Below are 26,972 nucleotides of genomic sequence, written 5' to 3' on the forward strand. Positions count from 1 at the left end.
TATCAACATGCATGAGGCATTTATTGCAAATTATCAATATTGTAAAATTGATTTAATTATAAGCAAATTATTAAAAAAAAAGGTTCATATACAAAATAATGTAAATTATAAAAAAGAAAAACAAAAACGTTAAGAATAAAAATCGCATGGCGAAAGTATTCGCTTGTATATGAGCCGTTATGTTTCAAAGTGGCGAAAGTCGAATTTTCGGTTCCAAAAACACTATTTCTGTTTGATTTCATTCACAAATTGTTATCACTTATTTTAATTCGATATGTCCATAATCCCAGAAAAGCAGAATAAACGTATACATGCCACAAGTATTTTTAAATATTGTTGAACGCAATACATTATATTTGATGTTTCTCGAAATGAAGAAAAGTGGACTTGTGCCACTTTCAAACGGCTCATATATTGACAATATAGCGCAAAAAAGTAATGAATGACAAAAAGTTTCAATCGTTACAGCAAATATGTACATCAATTCGGTCATTATTATGTAGCTTATGTATAACGGCAACATATCAAATCAAATACTAGATTGCATTCTCAATTTCAATTTGATTAATCTTTATATTTTAAAAGGATGCTACTGTGTACTCTCGACTATCATTATTTTTTAATAAGAATACGCGTCTGTTGCGACATAGACTCGTATAAAGATTCGTATGTATGTTCAGTTATTTACATGTTTAATTACTTTTTGGATTTCCATCTGGATGGCTGACCAGATGTAAGGAACGGTATGGTATTCAGGAACTTACAATACAAGGAGAACGTCTCAGTGGTTGTGTTTAAGCTGTTCTTAAATTCTGCATCAGATTTCAAGAATATTTGCAACCCGATCAATGCAGATGAGGCAGGCATATTGGAAGTGTTTTCCAACGAAAAAGCTTCAAAAGAAAAGTCAATTCCCAGACAAAAGTCATTTAAAAAGGGCGCATTACACTCATGTGTTGTGTAAATGCATCAGGAATTCATAGAATGGAACTTTTGTTAATTGGAAAATCGAAAAAATCTAGATCATTCAAGGGACTGAAATAAAAAATATTCCTGTTGATTATTGTAACCTAAAAGGAGTATGAATGGATAGAGATCTTCGAAGATCAGTTCAAGACTAAATGGGTTCCTGGAGTGAGAGGTTAATAAAAAGTAAAGGGTTGCAAAAGAAAGCAGTATTGTTAATAGATAATGTTCCGTCTCATCCGAATGAAACTCTATTTAAAAAAAACCCGACGGTCTTATGATGTTAAATTTTTACCGCTTGATATTACTAGTCTAATTCAACCCATGGACCAAGGTGTCATATCATTAAAGCTTTACCGTGTTGGTCTTCTCAAAACTATTGCTGAGGAAGATGATGACTTGATGAATTTCTGGAAAAAGATGAGTGTATTGGATGCTATACACGGAATGTTGGAAAGTAAAACCAATTCTTCCTAACGTGGAAATAGATTTATTACATTGTGAAGAGATTGATCGATCTGAAATATGGAGATTAATAGAATATTTAAAATGCTTTAACAATCGTTTCCAATGCAAGATCGATGCGGATATTGTTTATATTGTCACTCAAATGATAGAAACGATATCAAAAATTGATACTGCGGATTATCCAGTCCTGTACTCCCCAGCATTAGCGCGGATAATCGAGAGTACACTGTATTTATGTCCTATTATGCTACTTTTCAAATCATTTTTTTTCTTTTGAGCAAAATGAATGCCGCTCCAATGTATGTATATTCATTTCGCGCGATAAAATAAGCTGGTTAATACTCAAGACACAATTCCTGTGAAATAACACATTGTGAAATGCTTCATTGCATCGTCTTTCATGCTCGATGACAGTTCAAATGTCGCCCAAGGAAAGATAATACACAATTAGACTTGCTACGCTTTAAATAAATGCTGACTATCCTTATCAATGTGAAGACCCCAACTGCTTTGACGTTGAATAAATGAAGGGAAGGGCCTAAGCCAATAGCGGACACTATTAAAATGAACGTGTTTTTATTGTCGGGCGGAAACAATATCTCGAAAATGAATGCTTCAATTGAGAAGTTAGTATTCCTAAGCGGAATAAAACCAATGGGATAGCACTATGCTAATATGTCATTTTTTGGAGATAGGTCACCGTGCTTTCGGAAACTTTTCGTAGTTAGTATTTGAATTGAATTTGCGGTCGGATGTTATCCTTCAACTACCCAGGTGGTTTGAAGTCTAAAAATTATGCTAGGGAAGGTTTTGTGCGATGCAATATATGTGACTTATATGTATGTATATATGACTTATATATGTATGTATGTATACAAAAGAAAATTTGCTATTTGATTTAAGCGTTAATTTTCAATCTGCTAATTGTTTAATTGCCTCCGCTCCCATTCTTAATGATCTTTTATGCAGCAGAATAAAAATTGATTGTAAATTTACAATAATGCACTCACAAGCAGGTCAACGATGCAATGTGCGTAATGGCAGAGTATTTCAACAGATAGTGCATCATTATTTCATTGATTGTGCGAACCAGTTCTGCATAATATACACAAGAATGATTCACAGTACAATGGCACACGTGTATGTACATACATATGTAAGTGTAAATATATAATTAATTTTTTATGTTTAAATTCGCCATTAGCCGATTGACTTTGGTCGCATTATTATTGTCGGATTGACCTTTTTAATAGTCCTTCTGATCGCCTTATATTCATTCCTATCCAAGTATTTGTTGTCATCTTTGTCCAGCAAATTGAATTTCCACTCGACGACCACTGTGTCCTTTCCGTTTATCGACGGTATCACCGGATTCTCCCTGTCAAACTCCTTGCTGAGCATATTGACCAGGTTCAAATTGAACTGTGCCTTGTCGGCTCTTCCGCAATCTGAAACGACAAGTATATTCCTTACATTCAGCAGCAAATACATATGTTCAGTGATTTTATCTCACAAAGGAGTACGTTGCTTATTATTAGGGATCAAAAAGGTTTTAAAAAATGGTCACTTCATAGACCGGGCTCGAGAATCTTTTATATTTTTCAGGGAATTGTCATAATTTATAAAACTAAAATAATTTGGTACACGGGCGCATTTGAGAATAGAGTATACACACGTACTAATACACGGCAGTTACATGAATGGCCTCTAGGTGTCGCAAACGGTTTTGGTAAAGTGACAATAGGCAATCAGTGATTGATGTTACATCGAATAGTATCGATAAAACTCATTTTTTTTACAAATCATTTTATTATACATATGTATATTTTTTCTTAATGTAAGCTATCTACATATCATCTCAATGTAAGCGACGTCTTAATGAAATCTAAGCTATCATCTTAATGTAAGTGACTTCTTAATGAAATCGTTCCTGCCATGCCTGGATGTGATATTTTCCACGTCAGTGAGCGTAGGTTATCAGAGAATATTTTAACTAATTTGTCTGGTAGCCTGCACTCATCATTATTTTCATAATTGGATGTGGTGTATGAGTGAATTTTGATCTTCTCACTCCCATTCGGGCCTCACGGGGATGTTTTGTATTCACGGCTGGTTCTTGTACAATGTACATATATATGTATATTAGTGCTGACTGTTGCTGCAAGACATTCCCTATTTTTCTCCTTATATTTAACCATTAATATATGTATTTATATTTTATGTCTACTTCTATTATTGTTTTAAATTTTGCTGCTATTGTTTTTTTTGAATAGATGAATAGTATATGTATGTCTATGAATTTTACATATGTATGTTTTGATGGAGGCCAGTATTGCTTCATTTTAGAGAGAATCGTATAGGTATGTGAAATAAAATTGTTTTGAAATGAAATGCTTTTTCGATATTTATCGATATTGTTCGATGTAACGTCAATCCATGGTTGCCTACTGTCACTTAACTTCAACTGTTTGCGACACCTATAGACCATTCATGTAAGTGTTGTGTATTTGTATTTATATGTGGATACTCGATGCTCAAATGCGCCCATATAACCGATAAGTAACAATTGTTTTTCAAACAAGAGGGGAATTGTATATCTATGTATGTATTATAATTTTGAGTACCTATTCAAAGGAAACTTAATATTTTCTATGAAACGCGAAGACTAAAATTCTCCCTCTGATTGATTAAAAAAATATATATATATACATAGTGCATGTGCATGTTTAAGTTGATAGCGAAAGAAGAAAATGTAATTTTTTTATATTTCCACTAGCCTTTAGATATAATTTAATTCAACAAATACTTGCCCAACCCTAAAAGATCAAAATCCAATGTATGATTATTATTCTGGGCACTTTTTAAAGATTTTAAAATTGTATTAGTGTGCTGAATTTTAAATCGGTAAAATTTCGAGCTAAAAGCTCGTACTATTATTTACTCGCATTTACACGAATCTGAATTGAATTAATAGGGATAATATATTAAATTGTCTTTATATGAGAATTAAATAAAATTCCACTAAGAAAAATCATATTTCAACTATTCTTGTGGATCAATAACAAAAATTATATTGATAACTGGCTTATCTCGATAAAATAAACTAATTTGGGTATAGGTCTATAAGAAAAGTCATATCTCGTCTCTGAACCATTTTTCCTGTCGAACAGTGTAATGGTTGAGGTATAATTAAAAAAAAAAAGATTATTCAACATTTCTAAAATATGTAGTAATAAAAATATTCTATGAGACTTTTTGTTAGTTTCAAAATATAAAATTGCTAACAAAATAAGAGCCATCTCCAACAAAAACTGTATACAATTCAATGCAATTAATTAAATCCATTGCTCTATATTGTGATATAATTGAACGAAACGAGCCACTCTTAGGTTTAAATGGTTATTTTATATCAATTGAAGTTCATTATTGTAACAACAGATAGGGCACATCCACTACGATGTAGATACAACTACATAACAAGATGATTTAATCATTTAAACAAGGAACTGGCATTTTAATACGCAATAAGTTGATATATAAATACTCGTGTACGTATATGCAATAGTTGAAGTGAGTCGGAATGACTTTTTGCTATAGATTTTTAAACCATCCTGATACTTTTCAATGAAACGATTTTGATCACAAGGCCTCAGTGCTTACAGCAAGTTGTCTCTACCCTTCAAGTATAAACACAGACTAGTAAAGAACAATGTGTTTTGAGATTACCCATTTTAAAGAATATTAAATCTACATATGTATAGTAACACACTCGCATGACGTTGCAAGAAAATTGTTGCAAGAATCTTGACACCGAGCCTTTTCAAACCCCATCTACAGTATGTATTTGCATAGCAGACAAATAAACTAACATGTATTTTCGTATAGAAGATAACAAGGCGTAATTTTTTAATCAACTCTCAAAAAATAAATAAAAAAAACTATCATCACGACATATGTATTCATATCGTTTGAAAATTAACTACGCAAATATACAATGGGCTTTACACATTACTAGAGACATGCATATTTATACAAGAGTTATTAAATCAATGATTAATGTAAAAAAATATATCTATTCCTACATTTCATCAACAAACAGATTTTTTTTGCAATTCGATTTTTGTTATTTTGATATTCGGAGGATATTTTAAACCAGCATGCATATACATACATACATATGTAATTACAATATTTACCATTAGATTGTTTATTTTTTATCAACTGCTTGTGTATTATTTTTTTATTCATACCATCCAGCACTGCAAAACACAGTAGTGCATGGAAAAGACTACTTAGAAAAGACTACTGTACAGCAGCGCACGTTCGGACAAATTTTGGCTGAGTGCAAGGCAAAATCGGCTTACATATACATTACAGAGCGCGACGATACGGCGCAATATTGCTTGTGTCGTATCGTCGTATCAATATTGTCTATTGTTCCATTATTGTAAATGCTTTGTAAAAAAGGTTCGGCAAACCTTAAACAATGCATTTACAACATGTGAACAATGAACAGCGCGCTCTGGGTCCGCTCTTTAGTCATAATATGACGTTTCTGAAAATATTCAGATGCGTCACGTCGTACGTGAATTTCTACAGTGGCCAAAGAAAGCCGGTTTTGCTCGATACGTCACGGTGACATGTACTGCTGTATAGTATGAATAGATTTTGTCGGCTATTGCTGTTACTTGTTGTTACGTCTACGTCACGTAATTAATTTGTCTATATAGAATGTACCAAATAGTACTTTCATTGTCAAGCTGTTTACGCACAGTAGCCGGTCTGTGCTGTGCAAGTATGAATAGACCTTTACACAGCAAAGTAATGTACATATATATTGCATATCAAGAGAAATAATTTATTACCTTCTCGGTTGCTGTGACCTCTGATAGACGATCGTCTTCTGGTGTTAGATTTTTCTGTAATGATACAATGCTGGACTTACTATTACTAAAAATGCCGAAATTCTAAATATTATATATGTAGGCACATATATGTATATGTACGTATGTATTAATAATTTAAAATCCAATTACGATTATCTACAAATACATAAATGACATTTATTAAATACAAATCTGCGCTGTAATTAAACGAAATGTTAAATATTATTCATATTAATAATAACATGCAGTCATTCATATCATTTCATTCATAATTTTAATGAATATTAGTACTTTTTTTAATGATAATTTGAAGTAGAATGAATTAATATCATGAGAAGCATATGAAAATGTATAAATTAGATGATGTATAAAAAGATCGTCAAGTTAACAAATAAGGACGTTTCACATACAATTATACAGATCAGGGGTGATCAACATTTTCAAGCCACTTTTAAGCTAAGTACGTGTATACGCTATTATACGTACTTGGCACATATCTGACCAAAACTTTTGTAAATTTGAGTTTTATTAAATTAAACTGCACTTATTTTTATTAATACCTGAATTTTCTAATTTATGAACCGTTTCGAATTTTTCGTTATTATTCGAATAATTCAAGTCCCGAGTCGCTAATGCTTATTAAACTTATTTTATATAAATATTTCATAAAATTACTAAATTTATAATTAAATTTAAAAAAAAATCAATAAAGTTATAAATAAAAAAAAATTAAGTTTTCTGATCATTATTTTACAAATGTAAATATTTATGATACTTTCCTATTATCAAGTTTTCAGCATCTCGAAATGTCTAGCAAATTTCGAGTTTTTCAGCATAAAAAAAAATTATGCTCCGAACAATGTAAGTTTATCAAAAATTTATTCATATTTTCTATGAATAAATTTTTCATTGATCTTATTATTTCGACAAGTTCTGCTATATTTTTTGCAAATATGGGATACACCGTTATCGATCACTGTCAAGCTCCGGCCGAAGGCTCGAATTGGTATATATCACCGTCAAGTTAGTATAAACAATTCTATAGAATTTCAACGAGACCGCTCCAAAGAATAGACGATTCCATGTATATACTGCACGATACCGCGTATACGACGCCGTATACGCGTGTTTTTTTTCGATGCGGTGCAAACGATCGAAAAACGCCAGACAGACTGAACCACAGATTAACGACACGTGTACCTTATGCGTGCGCACTGCTCGCACTGACACTAAGCGATATCTACCCGAAGTCCCGACATACCTACCCTGTATACGTTCTGTGCTTCTGATACCGAATTTATCCTTATTAAATTATTAAAAACTCGCCAGAAAGATCCAACTCAATTTTAATAATTGCATCTGTGCACATCGAAAGGTTACTCGTCATCTGAAGTGCAATTATTCATTCGTGAAGTCGAGAATTGCGTTTAAAGCAGCCATCCAGTTAATCTGTGGTTCAATATGTCTGGCGCTTTTCGATCGTTTACACCAAACCCGTTTTTTTTATGTTTAAAACTATCTAAAAAAATATCCCACGTACAAGATACCGCATCCCTCGCTGTGTGTTCGCGCCCTTAAGCATTTTTGATGAGTTTGGCAATAGCTTCATGATGAATTCGATTGCTGAATCAATTGGTGACAGTTTGACAGTGACAATGGCGTCAAATTGTATCGTTAGTACAAACAATATGCAAACAATTCTTATTTAAAAAAAAAAAACACTCGTATTGTATGTATGTATATTATATGACTTTGCTGCCTATCCGAGATGTACTCGTATGTAAAAATGATAAATATACATTTTTTAAATATGAAAATTGATTTTCTGGCGTTTGACGTTTGACTAAATTCTTTTTCAGCTGAAACAATAAATGTGATCGGTTGTAGTTTACCTCTCCGACACTTGGGCCTGCCGTTCCTGACGGAAGTGTTGGGTACAGATTTACCCTGAGCCGTGACACACCAGCATTCGGTGTCTCTGCGGCACTGCACCGGTGCATAGCTGCCATCAGGTCTGCACTTGGGTACGAACGAGTTTCCACCGGAGTTCTCCATCTTCTTCATGTAGCGCAGGCCTTCCAAACACGGCTGCGAATCTATATGGACCACCAGTTGCAACATCTTTCATATCACTCAAGCGAGAACAAATCGGCTTTACAAAACTCTTATGAATGTGCTACGCTCAGCGGTGGCGAACCGTTTTGATCTCACTCGCCCACAAATCTTAATTTTGAGTTATAATAATTGAGTGAAAAAATAAATCAAAATGGTCTATGTGAGAATTTTCCATAAACGGAGAATGTATCCTAAGGCGCAGACACAGGGCGGTACGCAGCACGAGCTTTTTTTTTAACATTAACATTGCACATTGAAAAAAGCGCTAAGCACGCCTGATCTATGCCAGGCCAAAGCTCACCACTGGAGTGTTTTCGGTGATGTATTTTCTTTTTAATGATAGTGATCCCATTTTGAATAAATTTAGGAGAAACTGAATCGTACGAATTCACAATGACATATAAGACACGCCTATTCACAGCTGGAATAAACCAAGGCTTGCCGTACTGTACGTTCTGGGTAAAAGTGAGAACGCTCGACAGGAAAAGCGGGGCTATTTAAGCGGGGAACACTTATTTGATCACATCTTTGAACTCATGTCTGGCACCGGCACAATGGCAACCAACATCTGGCCCCGCTTTTCCTGTGTGTCTGCGCCTTTTATAACCATTAAATTCATTAAAATTTAATTTACATTATTGAAAATGCGCCAAGGTAGATATTTTTGCTTATGGTACTCATTTTTAGCATTTTTTTTTTACTTTGCCCCTATTACCAATTGTGCCCAATAGTTTTCGAGTCAATCCATAGTGTGTCACGTTTGGCATGCGTGCCATAGGTTCGTTACCGCTGTACTACACGGTCGATATATACTAATCTTCACATTTTTATATTTATATATTACAGTGAAATTGTTTTTCAGTGAAATTATACATAATTTCCCTAGCTCAGGTAATGAGTATATATCTAGAAATATAATTCAAATCCACTTCTCAGTGTTAGATAACTGAATGATTCATAAATAAGTGCACAAAAATGTGGAATTAAAATTGAAAATTTATATATTTTCAGGAATCATCAAAAATTGTTTAAATTTTGTCGTTTTTTTTTTTTAAGTAATTTCGGTTATTTTTTAAAATGAATTTTTACATGCACCCAGATATTAAATAAAACGCAATTTGTTCAATTCGAGTTATTTGACAGTCAACATATGTAGTTTCGGGTAAATGTAAAACCGTCATTTGGATCATCAAATCTGATTTTTCTGTATACGAGATGTCAATTCAATATCGATTTGTAAAAAATGTAATTATAATATCACCGCTGTCATAATTTCACTGTAACATATACGCATTGATTAATAAAGAGTGGGGCGGAAACCATCACACGATTACATCTCCAAAATGTGTACTAATTGTAGGTAAACATTCACTACAATTAATTATGTGGATCTCGGTTTTTTTTGGCAATTTATGTAAAATCAGCCTTCTTACCTCGAAACGTTTACCCATTTCTGTTTAGGAATTTAAAATCAGCCATTTACAGAATTGTTTATTCTTCTGTCTATGATTTTTATTTGCTTTTCGGCGCCACTGCTCAAGTGCCCATATTTACTTGGAACGAGTTTATGCACACATGTGTATTAGATTTATAATTTTATTATGCTGCAATAGTTTTCATAACAAGATAAATTGCTAATTTATTGAAATGCGAAATGTCATGTGACAAGCATAAGGCAAACAAAAATTTGAATGCCTTCAAAGATATACATATGTACAAGTATAAAACCACACCATAATAGATACTTATGTATGTATGTAGTTCGAAAACTTTTGTCATATTCGTATTTGTATACATTAATAAAAAAAATCCAACACAAATCTTTTAATTTATTTTTACATTAAAGTGTATTCGAGATGTTTTAGCCTTTTGCTTATCAAACTCGCTTTTGACACACAAGTTGATATGTCAAGTTGTACATACGTAAAAATTGGTGTGTAATAATTATACATATGTACTTCAACAAGCACACAAGCTATACGACTTCAAACCAAACAACACTGAAATCGTTCAATCTTTGGTATATGCATTTCGCGGACAAATTGATGGCGATATATCGTATAATATTATTTTAGGTGCTTGTCCCTAGATGGCGATATATCGTATAATTCCCGGGACACGGGACGGAACCCGGGATCGTTCCCGGGATTCCCGGCATCCCGAGACACGTGTAAAAAATCTATTTACAAAATATAAGTAAACAATACATAATATAATATACATATCTATTAACTGGAAAAAAATGTAATTATAAAAGTAAACTTAGTTAAAGTAGCTTCTTAAGAATACTAAAATACTTAAATGGGAATCCGAAAGCCTATTTCTAGATTTGGTACAAAAATTTCCAGCAATGGAAAAAAATATTTATTTCCCTTCGTGCAGTCTTGAAAATGTTGTATATCTCCAAGATTTTTTTAATCCAATTCCCGGGATTCGAGATAAGAATTCCCGGGACACGGGACAGCAAAAATTTCGAATCCTGATACATAAATATGATGGTTGTGTCTGGCTCTCTGGACTCCCGGGCTAGAACCATAGCTAGCCCCCCCTCTGTGGGGGTCATGAGTCACTCCAATAACTTCATCCTTTCGGTTCCATTTTTTAAAATTTCATTTAATCAAATATTTATGCAATTAAAAATCAGACGATTCGATGTCGCAATGGTATGAAAAACACGCATGATTAATGACAACCCAAGTTAGTATATGGCATCCACATATGGTCATTAAGTTTGTTTATGTAACGTCCAATTGAAGTTCATGCCGCGAAATGTTGCAATTTAACAATTTTGTAATGTTTCAATTCGAATGTAGTGTAATTTTTCCATTTTATTCAAAGTATTTTGTTCCGTGTCTATCTTGGGTTCTGCATATGTACATAATTTGTAGGTAAATTGGTCATAGAAAAGTCAAGACAAAACAAAAAAAAAAAAACGAATTCTACAATTTTTTTTAGAAAATTATATTTGGAGCAATTGACATTCGTGAAACGCGTATTTCAAGCAATGCGATATTTAAGCAATTTTTTTTTAATTTCGAAGAATCTTTTCAAATATTTTAATTTCAAGACAGTCAACGAGGCAACTTAATGAACAATAGACGTAGAACAATAACAATACATATATAGATACATCACTATAGTACTTCGAGGAAGCATTATTTATTCATTTATAACCTAAATGATGAATCGGTAAATTATATTCAAATAATAAAAACAGAACCATTACACACACCGAAACCTTAATGACCAATGTGATGTACGACAATAATAAATGTGCGTAACATTATTATATTTCCGACGGAGACAGTCCCGAACGTAGACACAAACATATGGTAATTCGAGTCCGTCGCTTTCGGTTAGCACGACTGGACCCGACTCAGCAATGTGACAGTATTGCGATTGGGCCTGCCTCGGTTCGACTGTTAGAACACACACGATCCCATGATTGTCATGCTCTGGTCGTTTCCCAGGGTATTTATGAAGGTGTATGTACATATGTACTTTTTTTGTAATGGTAATACTCACCCCAACAAGCACCCCTGTATTGCACAGATAAATTTGAGCCTTCGCACTGCATTTTAGCCATTTTGCATTGGTCATAAGTTCTCCCGTCATTGCCGCAGACTGACCTTTTAGTCAAGTCTTTACACTCAGTAAACTTGGCTTGGCAATCCGTCTGAAAATAAAATAAATACAATTATATGGTGGATAAATACAATTATACATATATGTAGCACAGAGGTTCCTATGTGTGTAGGTGTGTATGTATGTATATGTTTATATGTGTATTTTGATATTTATGTATGTATGTATTTGTATTTGTGTATACGTGTAAGTATTTGTGTATGGTGTACATATATGTTTATATAATTGTCTTTGGCCAGGAAGGCGCATTGGGTTTACCTGTTAGGCCTTCCTGGTATAAATTAAATAAAAATAAAAATAACATCCATTAGCAGTTCGTGAAATTGCCAAAAAATACATTTGATCATACAACCTACATGTGTAAGAACATACATATATTATTGTAAATTAAACCAAAAAAATGCGCTGTATACAAAGTTTTCATATGTATGCTCATTTTTTGTGTAAAAAACATAAAAATCCGACCTTCCAAACAACTTATTGTTTCTTCTTACAAAACCACTAAGCTTTATTTATAACAGTTCATGCAGTTAATGGATTTTCGATGTATATATACGATATATTCACGTCTTGAATAAACAAAGCAATTGGTTATATTATATTATCAGTTAATACACAACAGACCGAGTGTTATTAACCGGTCACCTGGCAATTAATGATTTCATGTCGGAAAAGACATGCTCAGAAAGAAAATTAATCAAACAGTCTAAAACATACATACATATATATATATTTGTATTTTCTACATACATATGTATGTGTATGTTTCAAAATGTAATCTATCTCTACATCGGACAGGCTGTCCAGTTGACGTTTTGGCAAGGTCAAAAGTCGCCACTGCAAATTTGCTTACTAAATTTTGCACCAACACGGTGATAACTAAAAATGATAATATCGTACGTGTACATAAAGATGCCAAAATTGTTATTTTAACCAAATTTTCACGGTCCAGAGAGTAACTCTGAATAAATATAGTATATGAATTTGGTTACCGCGAACATGGCTGTAGCGAGATCCTCGCTATATAAACCGCAATCGTTTGGTGGTGATATAAAATTTCCGTAACGGCGAGTTTCTAGCGAGACATAGTATGTATGTACTTCTAATGAAAGCAATTAAAAATTATTTGCTAAACCGAATCGAATAGTATTATAATTTATAATAATGTATAAATATCCCTGGCAATTTGAGTTCTTACGAATTATGCTTATGTGTATGTATGTACATACATTTTTTCATAAAGTGTTTCTGAAAACCTTGAAAATTCACTGGATGGCAGCACTGAATCGCAATCACAAGACGCTAACATACTGAATTGAAAAGCACGGGCGCGTGCTTGCCCCCCTGTGGTGAAAAATCCGCAGAGTTTTTTAAGTTTCTCCTACATTTCTACTAATCAGGGAATCACCACTATTGATCAAATGTCAATACAAATATTTTAGGCCTCGGTGCCATAGAATAGAATAAAGCGCTTTTTTTACATATACAAAACTATGTAAAAGAAGCACATGTCCCTGTGTGTCTGTGCCCTTACAGTCGCTCAGCTACACAAGTAAATATGTATACATATTTTTAAATGTAACTATGCAAAAAAAAACAGCTGTGAGTTTGAAAGGCCACGCACGATAGGAGTGTTAACTATAAATTGTAATTGTGGAAACGTTTTGTATTTATTATTTTTTGTAGTCATATGTGAGTTGACACAACTCTCAAAAAGTCATATCCATGCCATCTCACCCACACGACAGAAATGCCAGTTTCCAAAACAACCGATAATTAAATATTAATTAGATAATACAAAATTTTCCAAAATAACCGATAGATGTCGCCACCGTGACTCACTACGGCTTAGACTTAATCGTAGACACACTGAATCATACGGCATGGCTTGCGTAGGTAGACTCCAGAGGTGATGGGCGTATCCTCATCTCATTTTTTATTCCGTACGATCTTATTATTTCGATCACTATCAATATAGGGATAAAACATCACCGAAAACACTACAGGGGGTGATTTTTGGCCCGGATAGCCTTAGCATAGATCAGGCGCTTTAGCGTTTTTTTACATGTGCAAAACCATCTAAAAATAAAACACTTGCCGCATACTACGGTGATTCCCATATTTTAAGTTGTCGAAATAATAAGATCGTACGAATTAACAATGACCTAAAGATAAGCCCTTCCCAGCTGGGAACCACGAGTACGAATCAGTGTGTTTGCGCCTTAAAACCTCTAAGAATTGTAATTCTTATTTGTAAAAATTGTTTTCATAAATAAAATTTGAAATGAGACCAAAATTCCACTTCAATCAGAAGACAAATTTTATCTAAAATTTAATCTAAGCAACGTTTAGTTATCGCCACGTGTGAATGATTATAAAAAATCTTGTCTGAATTAAATGTGTATATACGTTTATATAATCATTTATCTGCATAGTCAAACACAACTTGCTGATTAAGCGATTGTTTACCAATTGAGGGGTCGCGAGTTCGAGCCCCGGCCGTCATCAAAAAAAAAAAATTCAATCATCTCGATGATTACGAGCGCCTACGACGTCTATCACTGCTGACAATATCTGGATTATGTTAGTGTTAGGTGCTGATTTAATCAAACTTTGAGAAGAATCCTACTTAATCAGCAAAATCATAATCAATTCACACTTTAAATTCTTCCAAAACTACTGAAAATTCACATATTTTCCAAAACAATTTCACTACATGGCAAATAATGTAAATGTTTGACATCGTGATGTCGTTTCGCTAGGAATTGAGTATGCATTAAAAAGTTATATGCATTTTAATATCATTCGATAGAAGAGTCAACACCATTTGGTCAGTCAGTGATTGTCAAACTTGAAGTGTCAGTTTCAAAATGAATTGTTATCGAATAGTTGATGCAAATCTGAAAAATAATCTTATACTGACTCTTTTAGAGGTCTCAATTAAACTAGCTAGCTCGACATCCTGCGAACTTGATCTAAACCGAATATAGGAATTTAAAGAAGAACAAAAGACTTTACTTGATACACGCAATATCATTTGATCACGAAAAGGAACCTGACCAAACCAATTGTTTCAAATAAATAGACTGCGAAATTGATAGCAAGGCATGGACAATTGTAAGTTGTGTGTGGAGTTTCTGATTTTTTAAAAAGAGAATTCGACCGGACCCGAACACAAAAGTTAACGGCAAATGTGTTGGAATGCCGTCTACAAGTGGCACCTCGGAATATAACGCGGAAGCGCTCAAACTGTGGGACGCTACCTATAAATTCGACCATGGTCCAAAAGTGCTAAACGACATAGACAGGTTTTCGAGTAATTCGGAAGCTCGAGCGATCTCCATCGAATGCAAAAAAAGTGTTCGAATGTAAAATCACCTTATACCAATAGCATGTATTATATTGTACATAAGTATACATACTTGTGCATGTACACATACACGACATGCAAGCGGATGTGTACACATACACTTCGAACATGGAAAAAAATCAATACAGGATCACTGTTGACATCGGCTTGCTGTTTATTTATTTTTCGGTTTTTTTACTCTCTCGTCTGCTCGACGAAAACAAATTTATGTTTTACAGCCGGAAAGCACTACTCTTAATCAAACGTGCACTTCAAAGTATCGCCCATTGCAATGGTGTCATCCGATTTCCGCAACAACGGGTCACCAATAAAAAATGCTTTAGCTATGTAGGTACGTGGTAACAATAAAGTTTTGTGATCATGCGAAAATTCGAACTCGAGATTTTTACTGATTCGAACCCAGAATCGATCACTGATCACGTTTTCATGATCTAGAAAAAGTGTGTGTGTGTGTGTGTGTGTCTGTGAAAGTTGACTGGAAATGGTACCTCTCCTTAGCCAGCAGCGTGGCTCGGTCGTTAAGCTTCTGCTTAACACTGAGAGGCGCCGAGTTCGATCCCTTGAGCTGACCTCGATTGAAAAGAATTTTTCTGAGTATATCTATAATGCTGCTGGTCAGACCAGGATTTGTGACTCCTGGTTGATCGTTTCCTATCAGAGTTTGCCAATTTTCTCTGATTTCATTGTTGAAACGATTCCCGATTAAAAATTGGCTAAAAATCCTTCCTACCCACTATGTCACCACTATTAGAGTATGATTAATGTAAATATTACAGTAAAAATGTATGTACAATTCATAGATGTCTCGTTAATTGTCGAGTTTAAGTCAGTGTCTCGTAATTTAGCGACTTATATAATAAAAAAAATGCTGTATTGTTTGTAATTTGGCCAGGAAGGCGCATTGGGGTTTACCTGTAATGCCTTCCTGGTATGAAATAATATTAAAAAAAAAATATGTATGTATGTAGGTTTCCTCTTTTTTTAAGTTTTTGAAACTTAGTCCTATCGAAGTGAAACTTAGTATCGGTTACTGAAAGTATATATATATATATATATATATATATATATATATATATATATATATATATATATATATATATATATATATATATAATAATAATAATAAATAATCAATTAAACACTGGACAAATAATTTATGGTGGTCCGTCCAGCAGTTACATCCATCGAATATACAGTGATGAATGGAAATGAGCAGGAATATAATTTGTAGATACAGATACGATAACGTAGAGAGACCGCTCTCATCCTGAGAATGGCCTCAAAGTGAGGTACGTCCACAAGTATCAGCGACGCTCTGCAACCCATTGGTAGCTCGAAGAGAAATTCGACTTAAGGTGCAGACACACAGAGAGATACGCGGCACGTTTTTTTGTTTTTTGTTTTTAGATTGTTTAGCAGATGTAAAAAAGCGTTAGCAAGCATAATCTATGCTGTGGCATTCAAGCTTTAGTCCGTTTATTGCCATAGGTTTGACAGTGATCGATAACGAGGATTCTCATATTTTAAGAAATGTAAGAGAAACTCATTGAGAAAAAGAACCCATGTGGATTTTTCACAGCGGGAGGCCAAGCGCGTGTACGTGCCGTTGGATTCTGCGTGTTTTCGCCCTAGCTGTGTACATATCCAAACATATTATACAATGTAGGTATAGAGATATTAATTACAAACTGCAAGCATGTGCATGCTAGCAACAATCTACAAATTCGGAATAGCTGAATTTTCACAACAATTAAATTAGATAATACGAAAACTGTGGATTTGTATGTTTACAAAAACATGAGTTCGAAAGTTGTAGATTTTTAAAATATCCACTTATTATAGTGTCTAAGTATCCTGAATTTATCGTTTCCAATGGTCATCAGCAGATTTAGGCTAGGAATCGGGGTATTATTGCTAATTTTTTAGAAAAAGCATATTTTTACAAGAATTTTTGCTCTCTTGCTGATTGCACTGATTATAACAGTGATGGAACGGTCAATTGTTATTTGAAATTGCCGTGAAGAGCAGTCCAGTCGTTAATTGTTTTGAGAATAATAAATTAATCAGTGAACGTTCAACCATTGATAACCAATATTGTGTTTGTCTTTATCTTTTCTGAAAAATATTCCAACACGTTTAATTATGGAGAAGTTTAACAACGGGTATCCAGAATAAAATTGTTGAGCAATGAGTTTCCGGAAACCCTTGGAAGTCCATTGCATGACAGTATTCTGAATGCGAGCACGACTGATCTATCAGTATGTCTATATGTAGAAATGTTGAATAGATTTGTTTTATCTTCCAAGCAAAAAACGAATATTGATGATTTTTAATCCATTGTTCAAAGGGGTTCGCGGAGAGAAAATGTTGCGAAGTACTGACTCAATGTAACATATGCAAAATTTAACTGTGAAAAGTTGTACTTGTGCAATAGACCAGGCAATTTTTTGTAAAAACAAATATTATTATTACAAATTATTGATCAATAACTGATAAATGACCAAACACGATAGTTAAAAATTTTATTTACGAGTCAAAAGAAGTTTTGTTGTGACACCATATATAAAAAAATTAAATTAGATTAAATGCAGGATTTAGTTTTCAAACCTAGAAGATTGTATGTATTTATAAACGATTAAGTCCCTTCACGAATGGATCCCTATGTATGCGAAATTTCAAGAAAAGTATTATAGTTCGCCGCAAGTGGTCTAAAAACTGACTATCACCTACATGAGTATCATATTTAAGAAAAATCATATAATAATAATACATCCCTGTTAATATATAGCAAATTTAAAAAAAAAATAAACTTTTAAAACCTGAAGATTAAATAAAAAGCTTGTAAAAAGTAAAGAGGTTGGTTAAAATTTGATGTATAAAATGTTGTATTAAGCTTGACAAGTTATCGAGTTACAAAAATTCGAATACAAATTGGTCGTCGACTACCAATAGTTGTCAATGGCTGTCATCGAGCAAGTAAAGCAGTCACTTTACACCTTTTTTGCTCCGGTTTCAAGTAGCGTGTATTATCGTAATGGCAGGGTGAACCAGGTGTATAAAGTAATGTAGGATTAAACCGCAATTTATCGACTCGAATAAACATTTAAAAGCGTACAAAAATACGATTTTACTTAAATCAACATTCTTTCGCAAAATCAATCCATTATTAAATGTTAAATGTGCGTATAGTCGATGGTCTGCGGTTTTGCGGTTTCGAGTTTCGTTTTTTTTTTCTTCTTCTCTTTCAATTTAATACATACAACGGATTCTGGGAAAAACAACGGATTCTGGGAAAAAAACTACATAATGCAACGAAATCGTGGAAGCGAATCGTAGGTCTCGAATTAATTACGTTTGATTTAATCCATGCAACGTGCACAGCATTGGATTGATGAACTGATTGATCAATCAAGTCGGTTCACTCTGTGTAAGGACGCGTTTACACGTGTGGCATCCATTATCTATCAATTGCAGTTGATATTCGAAAATTACACCAGTGCTTATTCCCTTAAGGTTGCCGTTTAGATAGATCGGCCAATAAGTTCCTAGCAATTTGTCTGCGGTATCGTTTCATTTATTTGTCGGCAGACATTGTCTATCTTAATACATATGTATGCACATTTGGTACACAATTGATAAATTACACCAGTACTTATTTTATTAACCCTTTGAATGCTGACCAATGCCAAGCGGTGTTTTGCCAACAAGTCCATAGTCCTGAAAAATGCCGGTAGGCGTTGTATTTTGAGCATGTACAAAGTAAACAAGAATACTAACCGCTAAGCCTTTCCAGGTAGCATTGAACATGGATCGTGTAATCCGTGTCACTATTTATAATGTTTATAAAGACTGGTTGACACCGGAATTTTTGAATTTATAACCATAGCAGAATTTCCCGATGGAAATACCTAACTGCTGAGTATTTTAGATTGTGTCTTGGCATTTAGATTGTGAGCATTACATTTTAACAACAATGAAGAAGATGCAACTAGTTTTGGAAAAATACATTCATTAATAGACTTCTTTTGCTTATTTTATATTGTTGCAAGATATAATAGAGAATCTTAACACAACTTTAAAAAACTCAAAATCCTCGGCAGTAGTTATCTAAGGTAGTGATCTATGGCTTGTTTGGATTAGATACAATTTTTATACCTGCTTTCTATTAGATTTCAAAATAATTTTAATTGGATATGTTGGCGAAATTTTCAGCCTTGCGGACTTTCAACAGAAAAGACGTCTGCACTCAAAGGGTTAAAGTTGCAGTTTAGATAGATTTGTCTGGATACAAATCGGCCATCAAGTGTCTAACAATTTGTCTCAAGAAGCGTTTTATTCATTGGTCCGAAAGATTGGTTTATTTATCTCGTAGAGAGATTTGTCCGTTAACAAATATTTTCATCATTGGTTCGGGGATTCAACGCCTTTGTGGATCCAATCTTGGAATTATACATACATATTTGAGTTTTACACGTGTGAAAAAAACTTAAACACGCCTGATCTATGCTTTGGCACATAGGTTAAATATCACCCCCTGCATTTTTGTATTGATTTGTCAGTGATCGATAACGGTGATTCCCGTATTTGAAGAAATGTAAAAGTAACTGGCCAAAATAATAAGATCGTACGAATTAACAGCCTATGCAGCCCGCTAGCCACTGGTTTTAAATACCTTTTCTATAGTAAATATCCAATTTCCCATAAGAGGAAAATTATACAGACCACCTTAATGGCTAAATTTTATTTATTCGAAAGTCTGAGAATGCAACAGGAAATACTCGACCGATATATGTATGTTCATATAACGCATAACCGTTTATATGTAAGTTGTATATTTATTATAAGGTAAACATTATTCAAATATTAAATTACATGATTAATTCGAAATAAATTTGGACAGCATTGTTCAGATTTCTTGCAGACTCTCAGATGCAACTTGAAAGTGAAAGTCAGTTTCAAAATTGTGAGTACATAATTAAGCGTAATCACAACTATCACAAAAATCAAAATATTACAACAATCGTTTTTAATAACTTGTTTTCTTACATAAATCGGTTCCGCGACAAAAACTCCACGGACATATGGTTTAATAATCGGCATGAGATGCGCTCATAGTTTCCAGCTGTGGTGGGCGTATCTTCATGTCATTATAAATTCAAATGATCTTATTATTTCGACTAGTTTTTCCTACATTTATTCAAATATGGATATCAAAGTTATCGATCAAAGTCAGTACAAGGATAAAATATCACCTAAAATGCTCCAGGGGGTGAGATTTGCGAAGAAATGCGTTGGTACAGATAGCCAAACTAAATAACTAAAACTCCACGGACATACGCTCCAACGAATAATGGTAAGAATACGCTGAAAATTGCGGCATCGTACGCGCTAGTGGTTTTCGGCTGTGATGGGCGTATCTTCATGTCATGTAAAATTCATATGATCTTATTATTTCGACAAGTTTCTCCTACATTTATTCAAATTTGGGTATCAAGGTTATCGATCAATGTCAATACAAGGATAAAATTTCATCAAAAACACTCTAGGGAGTGAGTTTTGATGAAATTTTTGACCTAGCAGCGTTTCATTAGTTGCATTAGTCAACACTACATGTATTTACAGATTGCGAAAGAATAGAGTAAGTGATGTGCGCCGCTTCGGAAAGAGGCTCATTTGAAAAAATTTAACCCTTTAACGGTGCTTTAACCCCCTGCAGGCTAGTCTCCAATGTTGCAATTCCGGGTAATGGCCGTTTGTTCTGGTTGCGTTGTTATCTCGAACGTGAAGCACGCGCGGTCGTTAATCACCGGAGCCGACCGATCCAATTATTTCGAGTGTTCGATTTTACTAAACAACATTTGGATACATACTCTATTCCTAGACTTCAGGCAATTTACACACGAGGACGTTGCCCTCGGTACTAAATTTTGGTGCACTTCAACTCTCATATAGACAGGTATACCTACATATATACAGGTATACCTGCCACCGTATCTTGATAGTGTCACCATATTTGGATCACAGTATTGGTGATATCTCTAGTCTCAACTAAACATCGGATTTTTCACCAGATATTCTTCAAATTCGGGGCTATTCAAAAAGCACTTTAAAAATTATATCCCCCCCCCCCCCCTTTATCAGCTCTGTGTATCCTAATAATAAATATCTCGATCTCTCGACCCCTGGGCTAGTACCCTAGCTAGTCCCTCCCCTCCTTCCCAAATTTGTGGAGGGCCATTAATCACTCCAATACCGCCATCCTTTCGGTTCGATTTTAAAAATATTATTTAATCAAATATTTAGACGAACAAAAATCAAACGATTCGACTTCGCAATGGTATGAAAAACACACATGATTAACCCTTTGGATGCTGAACAACGATATATCGTTGTTTGTGAAAACGGAGGGAATTTCTAACAACGATCGTTGTTGACGTCATATTGTTCGTATATATTTGAATACTTGGTATGAAACATTTTATATATACATTTATATTAATTTACTGTTATTATATACTAGCTGCATTACCCGGCTTCGCTCGTTATTTGTAATATAAACCGCTTAAACATGACTAATCGAAATATGGCACTGGGGGGCGCCGGCGCCGAGGGCGAAGGCACTTTCGCGCCGGGGACGCCACCGGATTCTGGTATACATATAATTTCGAAAGAGACTTAGTATATATGTACATGTTTATTTGTTCGTGACAGTCAATTTAATAAAAAAACCAAATGAGTATTCAAATAAATTTATATAAAATAAAACTATTCAAATAAAATTAATAAAATGGTTACTATTAGATAAGTCATGTTTAAGCGGTTTATATTACAAATACCGAGCGAAGCCGGGTAAAACCACTAGTATAGGATAATAACAAAAACAATAGAAAATCGTTTTCTATTGTAGAGGTCAGGAGCTGTCGTGCAAATAAAATGCACACCAAATGTTTACGATACCAAAATCATAAACTCTCTCCCCTCGCACTTTTACAGCCACGAAAGAGAGAGAGAGAGAGAGAGAGAGAGAGCTACCAAACACCCGCTGCATTGTTTCAAATACAATGTACATACGATAAAGTATGGCACGATCGGCCAATGAAGTTAGAAATAATACTTCTTTTTTCTTAAAAAAAATTATAAATGTTACCATTTCTCGCTAGGATTTTGAAAAACATCGTAGCAGCAAAGAGTTAATGACAACCCAAGTTAGTGTATCGCATTCAAATATTGTCATTAAGTTTATTTGTGTCGTCTCTAATTGAAGTCATTTTGTAATTGAACAGTCTGGTACAACTTTAAACTCGAGACGGTTCAATTTTATATTTTTATTTCTAAAAAAAAAATATTTTACCATGATGCCATTACGTTATTTACCCCTGAGCGACAATTATGGTATTAAGCTATTACTAATGTATGTATATATATGAATTTATAGATTATAAATTTAGTAGTGATATAGTGGGTAGGATGGTTTTGCCAATTTGATAAAGAACCACTTCAATAATGAAATCAGATAAATTGGCAAACGACTGACTTGGATTTTAAAATATCCAAGTCTGATCACCAGCACTGAACAAATACTCCGAATAAATTCTCTTCAATCGAGGTCAATCCAGGGCTTGAACCCGGGAGAATATATTCTTGCGATTGCTACGATATACTTCAGCATTGGGGCAAAACTCACTCTTTGAAGTCTTTTCAGTGATATTTTATCCATGTATTATAAATTTGAGATCGATCAATAGCGGTATTTCCCATATTGACCAGAGAAACTTTTCAAAATAATAAAATCGTACGAATAATAATGACACGAAGATACGCCCAATCCAGCTGGAAACTGCGAACACGTCCATGCCGTATGATTCAGTGTGTTCTTATCTTTAGAGTTTGCCTATTGCAAAGACTATTGATATTGAATATAAATAGCGACCTTTATGATCTCTATAAAGATAATCCAGGAAACAAATCCCGGTTGTATCGGCAGATCCGAGAATTCTGGCGCATTGGAAATTCTGGCAACATTCAGAAATCTACTAAAATTGAAGTATAACTCAAAAAGTTTTGGATAATTCCTCTAAAAACGAGCTATAGAAGTTTCAATTCCATTTACAATATTATATACATATGTACATATATGCAAATCGTAATTTCATTAAATCGATATATGTAGTATGTATGACATGCGTGTTGCCTTGTCAAATATCACACCACATTTTAGTGCCTTCATTCAAGATACACGCCAACAATCTCTAGCATTGACATGTCTTAAAAAATTAAAATATACCTCAATCCCAATATACCTGGTTTAAAAAATATATTTTAAGAAGAGATCTGTGGCCTGAATCTGACTAGGAAGTTATCCATAAAGGAACAAAGGCTCAAGAGCCCCTGCTCCAGAGGTTGGACCACTCGTGCTTTGAAAATGAAGGGGTGCATTCGTTATCTGAAAGAGTGCTGAAGGAGAGGAGTCTGCGGGATTTGCACGGTAGTCTCAACGAAGCAACTAGAGTTTATGTTTTTATTTTATGTATGTATTCGAGCACACGAAACCGACCTCGTAGATCCGTGACGAACACGCGAGGTCAACTGGTTGAACCGAAAAAGGAAAAATGGCGGCAAAAGGGCAAAACAGCCGCGAAACAGTCAAGAATATCGAATTTTAGTGGCAAAATCCGCATTCGACTAATACAAATAATTGTGCGCACTCTGAATATTCCATACGGTGCACCAAATCGGAACCGGTTTGAATAAATCGGTCGTCTTTGTGTCCGATAATGTCTATGCATGTATACATATGCGTATACATATATGTACATATATACGCGCATTATCTTATTCAAAGTGCGCATAGTGGTAGATTCGAATAAGGGATATTTTTTTGTCATTTTCAGAGGAAAATATGTTGTATTGCAAAAAAAAAATTGATTGTAGCGCATTTTTTGCGCTGTTTATGTAATTTTAGATCGTTTTCAAAGTACATACATATATTACATACATAAATGAATGAAATCTATTCCCGAGGGAGAGGTGGGGGGGGGGATATATATGTATGTATTATTTACTTCTCATACATATATAAAATGTATGAAAAGAGATGTTATAATTATAGGGCGGGTGGTGATTAGGGCATGAATGAAAAAATGGTCAAAAAAAACATGAAAAATTAATATTCACAATAAACGTTCCAACAGTGCAGAGTGCAAGAGAGCGAAACAAATAGAAATAACGCTCCAATAGGATATTGCCCTAATCACCATCTTGTTCTTAACATGTACATCATTGAACTGTATTGATGAAAAATACTTCTCTAATATAATTAAAACTTTCCTTTAAAAAAAATCCGCCTGGAATTATAATACCCTGGACTAAATCTGTTGTCACTGTGGTAAAATTGTAAATTAAATACATTTTTTTTTAAACTAGATTAAAAATTGCTGAAAATTTTCATCTCCCCTTACTTCTGAACAAATCTTTAATGGAACGAGTCTTGGACAGTTCGATATCATGTGACCGCAAAGTGGGGCCGTTTAAATGCTATTATATTAGGGTTGCCAACTGGGAAGTAAAAAAAAGGACATTTCTCAAAAATATTTAAGTTTATTGACAGTAATGATTTGACATTAAGAACTAGTTCAAAATTTAACATAAGGTCGTTTAGAAAAGCGGTCGCCAACCTTTCGGACCTCACAGGTCACTAAATTCATAATTTTAAATTCCGCAGATCATTTAATGTCAGTTTAATTTAATAAAAACTCAAATTTACAAAAACTTTGAAAATAATATATTTTTTTTTTTACATATATACCAGGAAGGTCTTACAGGTAAACCCCAATGCGCCTTCCTGGTCAATTATAATCGTTGAATTATGAGACACTGAAAAACTAGCAAATGAACGAGACATCTATGAATTGTACATAAATTTTATTGTACATTAATCATACTCAAATAGTGGTTACACAGTAGGTAGGAAGGATTTTTAAGCCAATTTTTAAACGGGAACCGTTTCAACAATGAAATCAGAGAAAATTGGCAAACTCTGATAGGAAACGATCGACCTGGAGTCACAAATATCCAAGTCTGACCAGCAGCACTACAGATGTACTCAAAAATTTTTTTTTCAATCGAGGTTAGCTCATTGGATCGAACCCGGCGCCTCTCGTTGTTAAGCAGAAGCTTAACGACCGAGGTATGCTGCTAGCTAAATATGTATATGTACTTTTTTTAATAATTCTTGAAATCTCATTGCATGTTTGTTTGTGCATTCACTTTCACTTTACCATTAGAAAAATGTTATCCGTTTAGAAACTTTTTTTATAAAATAGTTTGGCGTGAATTGTATAGTAATCAGTAATCAATAAAAAGTAATATTGGTTAAATTTTAAGTTTTCAAATTTTCTTATAATATCCTTAATAGATATTTAAATAGCGCGTTTGTTGATTTTCAATAATCCTAGAAATGACATTTCAAACGCTTCAAATTAAATACCATTATGAATGCTTATTTTATTATAAAAATATTAATAAAAAATGACGTCTTAATGTGAAACGTAAAAGAGGTTTGTAAAAATAAAGGAGGTATGTAAAAAGACAACATTTTTAACATATTTGACAAAAGAGAGAGAATTCTGTCAAAAAGAGGATATGTTCTCTTGAAAACAGACTTGCTGGAAATCCTATATATGTACATATGTATGAAACTGCCAAATTTGAAACGAAGTTTATTGATGCATTGTTTATCAATCACATGCAAAATGTGTAATTGCTATTTACATTTTGGGATCGCACAAAATTGAATCATCTCATTCGACAGTACGAATTATCAAAGTGTAATATAAACAAATACGTCTTTCTGTAACCATACAAAGTTATAGATATACAAAATAACAACTTTTTACGTTCCTCATTCGCGATGCAAAACTTCACTTTCACGAGAAACCGCTTCTTCTGCGATGTTAACCGGTCGATGTTACACGATCTAAAAATGGATCGATCGACACTTTTTATTACTTATACATTTGAAATTCATACTGAAACGGTGATTATACATAGATGTAGTAAAGATTTGTTGACTCTGCTTGTGATTAAGAGGCTAAGAGTGTAATTAGTATCACTCAAAATGATAAAATACATACATTTGTACATACATAAATTGAAGATCATACAAGTTTGTCTCGTGGATTAATATCTCTATTTAATTAATATACAATAATATCGAAAATACGTGATTTTGGAAATAAATCGATATATGTATGTACTTTTGATTCATTTCATTTTAGTGTTGATGTTTAAACATTCACATGGTGGAACTTTAAAATATTTGGTCACTATATATATATATATATATATATATAGAAAATCTGAATTCGATGTTTTGGATGAAATAGAAAACAAAAGAAATCGATGAAAGAATAAGAAAGTTAAGTTAAGAATATACACTTCGGGAATGTTATAATTAATGGACAAACATGTAGGAATTTAAATTAAAAATGTTTTTGAAAAATATAATATCGATATCAAATAAA

The 26,972-nt window shown here is 33.6% G+C and overlaps 1 protein-coding gene across 7 annotated transcripts in view; it reads right to left on the reverse strand.

Moving 5' to 3' along the window:
- LOC143922567 (SPARC-related modular calcium-binding protein 2-like) overlaps positions 1 to 26,972 on the reverse strand; it is a 53,543-nt gene that overhangs the window by 11,944 nt on the left and 14,627 nt on the right. For 4 of the 7 annotated variants that reach the window (XM_077445869.1, XM_077445870.1, XM_077445868.1 and 1 more), the window contains exons 3-5: positions 11,961 to 12,111; positions 6,300 to 6,353; positions 2,677 to 2,882 (exon numbers count right to left, since the gene is read on the reverse strand). In XM_077445869.1, the coding sequence (XP_077301995.1) occupies positions 2,677 to 2,882; positions 6,300 to 6,353; positions 11,961 to 12,111 (411 nt within the window). Of the gene's footprint in view, positions 1 to 2,676; positions 2,883 to 6,299; positions 6,354 to 8,212; positions 8,417 to 11,960; positions 12,112 to 26,972 lie in introns of all 7 variants that reach the window. The other 3 variants (XM_077445865.1, XM_077445866.1, XM_077445864.1) reach the window with 1 other exon arrangement.

This window comes from Arctopsyche grandis, chromosome 2, assembly GCF_051622035.1.
Source record: "Arctopsyche grandis isolate Sample6627 chromosome 2, ASM5162203v2, whole genome shotgun sequence".
NCBI classification, from domain to species: domain Eukaryota; kingdom Metazoa; phylum Arthropoda; class Insecta; order Trichoptera; family Hydropsychidae; genus Arctopsyche; species Arctopsyche grandis.